Source organism: Etheostoma cragini, chromosome 24 (assembly GCF_013103735.1).
Source record: "Etheostoma cragini isolate CJK2018 chromosome 24, CSU_Ecrag_1.0, whole genome shotgun sequence".
In the NCBI taxonomy this organism is placed as follows: domain Eukaryota; kingdom Metazoa; phylum Chordata; class Actinopteri; order Perciformes; family Percidae; genus Etheostoma; species Etheostoma cragini.
Genome location: NC_048430.1, coordinates 2,857,219 through 2,865,389, shown reverse-complemented (window position 1 = coordinate 2,865,389; position 8,171 = coordinate 2,857,219). Strand labels below are relative to the sequence as shown.

General features: G+C 38.4%; 1 protein-coding gene across 1 annotated transcript; it reads left to right on the top strand.

The window, feature by feature from the left end:
- Positions 1-3,077: 3,077 nt before the first annotated feature.
- On the top strand, positions 3,078-6,587 carry cldn10a (claudin 10a). The gene is made up of 5 exons (XM_034864535.1): positions 3,078-3,642; positions 4,428-4,589; positions 4,754-4,835; positions 4,950-5,054; positions 6,417-6,587. Exons 1-5 carry the CDS (start codon positions 3,168-3,170, stop codon positions 6,544-6,546), a joined length of 954 nt encoding a protein of 317 aa, XP_034720426.1. The 5' UTR covers positions 3,078-3,167; the 3' UTR covers positions 6,547-6,587.
- The last annotated feature ends 1,584 nt before the right edge of the window (positions 6,588-8,171 follow it).

The following is an 8,171-nucleotide window of genomic DNA, read 5'->3' as shown; positions in this document are numbered from 1 at the left end:
ACAGCATAAGGAGGTGAAATTAAGTCTAGAAGCCATAGTCGTACAGTGAAAAGTGAGAAAAGACAATGTGCTTAACAAAATGTAACAGGTAAATTGTTGAACTGTCCACCTTTCTTCCACTCCAATAAACTTGACCAAAGCTAAAGCCATGTTAACAACTCATTTGTAATTTGGCACATGAGCTTTTAAGCTAAATGTTAAAATCAGCAAACTATCAATGACAATGCTTAAATACTGATATTTAGCAGCTATAATATTGACTATTTTCAACATCTTGTTACTGCATAAACCAATTAATTAGAGAAATCATTATTTTGACCCGAAAATAGCACTAGATGAAACGTTACCAAGTTATCATTAATTCATTCTGTGGATATGCATGAGTGTACTAGAAACTCCATTCATGATTTATAGATAATCACATTTCTTTTTAATTAAAGGTTGTTATCAAGAAAGATATCTGCTAATGTCTTGCATTAACAATTAGTGATTTCCCAGATCATCTCATCATATTTGTGGTCTCATTCGGATGTTATCAACAGGTTAACACAGATAACAAACAGCCTGTCCAAGTGACTCCCCTTGCGTTAGAAGACTTACAGGATAAGTGTCCCCTCTATGATTGCTTAGCAACAGCGAACATGGAAACCCATCACAGCTTCAAATATCTAGAGAGTTACGTAACAATGTTCTCAGCACCTTCTCACTTTCATTTACCAACAATATAACACCTGGGTTTATTTTTCACAGAATGCTGACTGTGTGTTTTATGACCCCAGAAACTAATGTAGGATTAGGATCAATGAGGGCAGCCACTGTGGACATTTTTGGGGTAATTATTTGCCCAGGAAACAACCCAATCCTTTTCTATAACAGAGATTAACATCTAACCATTGTTTGTAATAAAAAAGGGTGACCCACAACACTGAAAACAGCTCAGTCATTTACTAAATTAGTACCTGGTTTGCTTTCACATTTCTCAACATGTTACATTTTATTATACTTGTTTAATTTATGACTGCCTTTCAATTACTTTTTGATTTACCTTCTCCATTATGTTTGTCCTCTCACCCACATTCCTGTCACTCTTTGCATCCCCATTTAAAACCTGCTGCTTGCTTAGCAGCCCTTAGGGAGCTGACACAGGACAGATGGAAGACACTAAATGTTATCATTCTACACACTACAGTAATTAAGCCCACAGGGGGACTTTTTTTTTAAAACTTTGGCTTCTCTGGTTTGTTTCTGCTCATCTTACTATTAAGTTATATTATTAAATCCATCCCGTCATCCTTCTACAGTAACATTTCCAACTGAGTCACACAGTGTGCTCTTAAGATAACCAAGGGCACCAGCACAGAACAGAATATAAAAACAACATGGATAGAAACTGATTAAATTCACAGAGAACACAAACAGAAACTGTAAAAGTGTACATTTTTATAAACAGATATGAACTTGAAGACCATATATTATTAATCAGGGGGTATGTGGAAAGTAGAGCAGCTCAACTTATTTAAAAAAATTGCAATTACGATTTAGTTGAAAAGAGAAGGAAAGTAGATACAAATCGCCAGAAGTGAAATCTAACTAAACACATTAAGTCAAGTACTGGACTTAAAGTTTACCCTTCTGAGCTACTTTACTTAAATGTTTCCATTTTATGCTACAGTATTTCATACTTCTAACCCACTACATTTCAGAGTAAAATATTGAAGTTTCTATGGTGTCCGCCAATCCTAGGTGTGGGGCCCCCAGCCAATAACAGCTAGCAGGTGGGAGGGCCATACTACAAAAACGTAACAACCAGGTTACATCGCTGTGACTGTCCCTGCTTTTGCTGCATTCACTCAAAAACTAAGTGCTAAGTGTGTTTATTTCTTCTTCAGAACGTAACCACCGTTAAAACATCAGAACACATTTTATTTTTGTGGTCAAAAGTGACAGTATAGGACAATATTCAATGGTAAAACATAGCACAAGAAGAGAAGAGTCATAAAGTCTGCAAAATGTCTGTTACACAGCTTTATCTAATCTAAGATTTGTTAACATTAGCCACTATCAGCTACAGGTCCTACCAGATCCCGTAATGGCTGTAGCAGCAAAACCCCGGATGGGTTTAACCCTCTTGTTGTCCTTGGGTCAAATATGACCCCTTTAAAAAATGTCTATATCTGAAATATGGGTTTCTTTTCAACCAAATTACCATAAAAAATGGATTGGATTACAACGCTGTTTGCAAATACAATTGATCACTTTCATTCCTCACAAAACTCATCTGCTTTTTTAACTCAAATCTTACGGTACGATTCTATAAAAATAAGGGTTCTGACCGTGAATTCCAAAAAGTAGATTAAAACTAGTGGTAGTAAAGTGGTATTAGTGAAACTAAAAAAAATAATATAAAAAAGTCTGGAAAAAGAGGGAGAAAATTTCAAATTTTTGTCTGCTTTTTGACCCAGGAGGAAATCACAAGGGTTAAGTAATGCCAGGGTGGGTTTTACTTTTAGTAAACATTTACTTGTAAGATAAAAAAAGTGTTTCTCTTTCATTCAAACTTCTATAGTTTAAACATTACCATGCAATTCAGAATGCATCAACACATGCATCAAGACAAGTTGAAATACATAGCTGTTTAAAAGTCCACTTCTGCTACTCCAATTGGTAGCCTAGTAGCACAAATGTATACTTGACCAAAGCTGAGAAAAAGAACCAATCATAGTCTACTGCCATGCAAGCAGCTCTGGGAGACTGTGGGGGTCGATGCTAACACACTAATGCTAAGCAGTCCTGTACAAGATAGTTTATCGTTACAATCACTGATACAATATTCAGTTTGCTTAACTAGAAGCATGCTCTCCTTTCTGCCACTTGAGGGAGCCATAATGCTATAAAACCAATATGCATCATATTATAATCACAATTGCCCTGCTAGTGGCTTTATTTAATACTGCTGCTATAATGAGGACTTCAAGTTAAAAATTCTGGTGCAGAATTATGATAAAAAACATAACATTTAATACATAATTCATTCATTCAGTTCAATCACCATAAACATCTCTCATATCTCTGTTCCTCATCTTGTGTTCCTTTTCAGATCCTTTCAATTAAAGACTTCCTCCTCCTGCAGATCCCCTTGCAGTCCCCTATGAACACTGTGTGGAGTGATGACTAGCATGTGCAACCCCGAACCCTCCCACCACCAAACACAGACACAATATACAGCATGTGATTGTGTGATAGTGATATTGAAAGTATTGGTTTTCAGGAGTAGATGCGCGGCAGGTGGAGGAGTAGCAAAATTCTTCAGAACAGCCAACGCTGACGCACCTGTCCTGAGCCAACCCTCCCACCTCTCTGTGTCACTTCTGAAGAAAAGATCTCTGTCCTGTCCCAGTCAGGACCTCCAAGCCCCAGGAAAAATGGGCAACATGGCAACAGAGATTGTTGCCTTTGTCCTGACCATCTCGGGGTGGATCCTGGTGTCTTCCACCCTGCGGCTAGACTACTGGAAGGTGTCCTCTGTGGACGGGACGGTCATCACTACCGCTACCTTCTGGTCTAACCTATGGAAAACATGTGTGACTGATTCCACTGGTGTGTCTAACTGCAAGGACTTTCCTTCAATGCTGGCTCTGGATGGTGAGTTGCGAGATGACTGGGGTTGTTGTTGCTGTAGCAGTGTAGGATGTTGTATTTCTGAAATCAGACAGCTGAGAAATATGTATCTTTTCCTGCGTTTCTGAGGAATTGTGCATCTGCAACTATCTATATGACTTAAAAACGGTGGGGCCCAAAACACCTGTTGTTCTTGGATGAATGACCGCTACTTTGAAAAAATGCATTTTGAACTTGACATGTTCTTTTCTGAATCTGCCTTTAGGGCACAAACAGTAAAATGTAAAGACCACTGGAGGCATATTTAGGTGAATAAGCTGAGCTGGACTGATACGGCCTCCTGTGTCTGAATAAAGCAATCTGAGAGAGTCATACAATCATACAAAGGTCACATGTCCCTTCTCATTACTTGCCAGTAAATAAAAGGAAAGAGACTGCTTGTATATGCTCTAATTCTAATGTATTGAGGCAATTTAAAAAAAAAAGGTACCAGTTCTTATCTGTTGACAGTTATAAAAAAATTATATATATATAGTTCATATAAGTGCTTCGCTCTATAGCACAAATATAAATTCCAGTCCTTTTCCTACAAGCCTTTGATTTTAAGTATTAGTACCCAAAAGGTCTAAGATAAATCTGAGGGGTCACCAGACAATGTTACAATTTTTGGTAATTTCAAAGCTTTTTTTTTTTAAATGCAATTGTTATTATTATTATTATTATTTTATTTTTTACCTCTGGTAATAGGTGTCATATGTCAAACTACTCTGGCAAGTGTAAAGCACCCCTTCTCTGATTCTCTCATAAAGCCTATATCCAGGTGTGTCGAGGTTTGATGATCGCCGCTGTATGTCTGGGTTTCTTTGGTGCCATCTTCGCCTTGGTAGGAATGAAGTGCACAAAAATAGGAGGCTCTGAGACCACCAAGGCTCGTCTGACTGTCCTCTCGGGCTTCCACTTCATTCTCAACGGTACGACGCTTACCTTTCTCTGAGTCGGCATTTATGGGGAATGTAGTATTTGAGCAGCTCAACTTTGGCATATAATTAGTGTTCATTTGAATTACATCATCTGCTCTTTCTGTTTTGAGTTCAGTCACAATTTGAAGTAGAAATCCTCTTAATTCTCTCTGCAGGCCTCTGCTGCATGACTGCATGCTCCATATATGCTCACAGGATCACAACTGACTTCTTTGACCCCCTCTTTTATGCCCAGAAGTAAGTATTCAGGATTAAAGGAAATATTGGTTCGACAGCAGATCAAAACCACATTCAGATGAAAGGAAGTCCAGTCACAAATGTCTTCTCTTCCCCCCCACTTCAACCCTTCAGGTTTGAGCTGGGTGCAGCTCTCTTCATCGGCTGGGCTGGATCTCTAATGTGTATCCTAGGCGGACTTATCTTCTGCTTCTCACTGTCCAAAGGCTTCAGTGTCAGGCAAGTTGCTTGATGTTTCCAACATGCTGGATGCTGACAATGTGATCCTACATCTGTCATCGGCAACAAGGGCTTAGAGGAAATCTGATTTTGACGGACTCTAAAGTGCACTGAGTTGCAAACTCAATCAGGCAATTTCAAAAATTACTTTAACTGGAATGGAGAGATGGTTACAGTCGAAAACATCCAGTAATCTCTCTCAACATCTTGTCTCATAATTGCTGAACCTACAGGGCAGATTGTATGATTGTCATTTTGATTAGTAATGCAGCCGTTGACGGCTGAATGTTTCCTTTGTTACAGTCCAGTAATTACCTTTTCCTAGTCAGAGTCACCTTGACTAAAGGACACCTATAGGACAATGTTGAATTAGGCAAAGAAGGATAACTTTCTCTTTTGGTGAATTCCTTGGCCATCATTGTGTTAACAGTCAGTCCTGCTTAGCATATGTATATAGCTGAGGAACGAATGGTGGTTGATCACTTTGTTGTTGCAGCCATACTTTAAATCGCGTCCCATCCATTCTTTGTCTTGAAATCTGTTTTTAACCACGCCAGCGTGGTAAATGTTTTAATTTGTCCAATATGTCTAAATACCTGCAAAATTAATGACATTAAGCCTCAGCTGTTCTTTGTTTGGTACTAATTAGCAAATTTTAGTATGCTAACCCAATAAACTAAGATGGTAAACAACATGGTAAACATTTTACCTGGTAAACATCAGCATGTTAGCATTGTTATCGTGAGCATGTTAGCATGCTGGGGCTGTCATTTAAAAAGTAATCTGGTGATTTTCTGGTAGGGTTGTGTGGCGGTGTGGAAATGTCACTAAAACAGCCCATTTGTGTGACATCCTGTTTTGTTCTTTAACCGCCCAATGTCGCACAAATAGACTTTATAGTCAGGCTGCGTTTTTGTGTGTGTCTTCCTTGCGGCAAACCCCGCTGCAACCCCACACTACCCCCATACAAAATGAAGGGAAAATGGAAGGGAAACCCCTGCTGCGTTTGATGGCAGACACAGGATGTGTGAGTGCAGACTTAGCTGTGCCTAAGTACACCTAAAAAGCTGCTAGCATGGCTGGAGACTCTTATTCTTGTTATATAGTAGAGGCTACAGCAAGAAAGCTCAAGGGAATAGAAATGAGGGAAGATAGAATTAAAAATAAAAATAAAGATTGTGTGCTTTTTTACTGTTTAGCAGGTTTCATTGTCTACAGAGATTTTAGCATAGCAGCCCTACTTCCAAATTGTTTGTCTCCTTAATTCTTTATTCTATTTACAGTAAGTCACGGGCCAAAGGGTGCTTCCCTACAGTATTTTAAATTGTATTTGAGCTTCATTTCTTTTTTTCCAATTTGCAGAGCTGAATACTCCTACACTGGAGCTGCATCATTTGAGACAGCACTAAACAAGCACAGAAAGACGAGAAACAACCTTCACAATGAACCAGGGGAGCCATCGAGGCAGTTTGGAAGAAATGCCTATGTGTGACATTGGACTCTTGTGGTTACATTTATTATAATAGTTTGGGGTCACTATTACAATAGTTTGGGGTCATTAGAAACTATTTCATCAGTAAAAGCAAAAGGACTCCATTCACAAACTGTCCCTCATCTCCATGGAAATAATGGTTGGAGTGTAAATTGTTGTGTTAATTAAATTGTGTGTTAGTTTACATATTCTATTGATTTTAAATGCCCAGATTCATCTTTAAATTCGGGTGCTTTTTGGGACATTTCTTTCAATGGCTCTATGTAAAAGATAAGCTTGCTTTTCTTTTAGGGCAGGAAATTTGATTTGGCACAAAACTGCGTTCAAACTCTCCGGTCACCTTCAATAAGCTGGCCTTTCCTGCCCTTCCCACATAGACTGGAGCGATATTAAATCTCTATTTTATGATTTTTGATTCAAAGACCAATTGGACATCAATATCATCAAGCATGTTGTTTTCCATTAAAACTTGAAGATGTCACACAGATAGCCAATACACTTTTTGTGTTAGCTTACTACTCAAACTTAAGATATAAGAAAAAGATATGAAGTAGCGGTTATGAACATGATTTCTTTTTTTACACAAAGGTAATGTCATTTAAAGCAATTCACATTTTTAAATGTGACCAAATATTATTTTAATAACTATCTAAAAAACAAAACATAGATTACTTATAAAAACCTGGATAGCTATGAGAACAATTCCAGTAAATCTTCTCCTGTAGCTTAAGGAAATAGAGGACAACTTTAGTTGGTGGTATTTCTCAAGCTGAAAGATGGATCACATAAAAACTGCTCTCGTTTTATTTTCTTGGCCTAGAATGATCTGACTTCCAAGGGTCACTAGGTCACATCTGACGCCAAGAGGCCCGACCAGAGGTTTCCCCTCATATCAGCCATCCATCTCCACCTAAGAATTATTATCAATAGGAACCCCAGGCTATGTTACGCAAAACCTTCTGGCCCAGAGGTTGGATACTTGAACCAGCTGGCAGAGAGCAGTTGCCCTGTGCTTTCTGGCGCTTTACACCCGTAAATAAGTGTCAGGTGTCCTGGGCTCTGCAGAATGCTCTCTGATATAATGGTGGTATTGTATTGTCTGTCTGCATTACATATAGGGATGGTAAAAAAGGTTACACATCCAACTCCTTATAGCTAATAATTTGTATGTGATTTGTTACACCATGGAAATACACTACCTGTACAAACACATGCCTGTAACATCCAAGTGTGTAGTGAACGATGATTTAATAGAAAAAAAAAATAGAAGATGAAAATGTGGTTCCTTCACAAGTGCTTGCCTTATATGTGGATTGTATAGTTTTTACATCCATTTGGTATTCAAATAAAACATAAGACATTGCAAAAAAGCTACTACTTTGTATTAATGGGTAGCAAAACACGTTAGAAGCCACTGACCTATTTATTGATCTCAGATGGGAAAGTGGTCATTGCAGTAGCAAAAAAAGAGACACCAGCCATTACTGCAATCACACCACCAGAGAGCAGTATTAATGCACGTTAACAGGTCTGAAGAAATTATATATATAGTACACACACACACACACACACACACACACACACACACACACACACACACACACACACACACACACACACACACA

Bases quoted from the DNA above. Each gene is read 5' to 3' on its own strand.
- cldn10a (XM_034864535.1), top strand. From the start codon at position 3,168: ATGACTAGCATGTGCAACCCCGAACCCTCCCACCACCAAACACAGACA. The intron at 3,643-4,427 runs GTGAGTTGCGAG...TCTCTCATAAAG, and splicing joins TTCAATGCTGGCTCTGGATG to CCTATATCCAGGTGTGTCGA. The intron at 5,055-6,416 runs GCAAGTTGCTTG...TCCAATTTGCAG, and splicing joins TCCAAAGGCTTCAGTGTCAG to AGCTGAATACTCCTACACTG.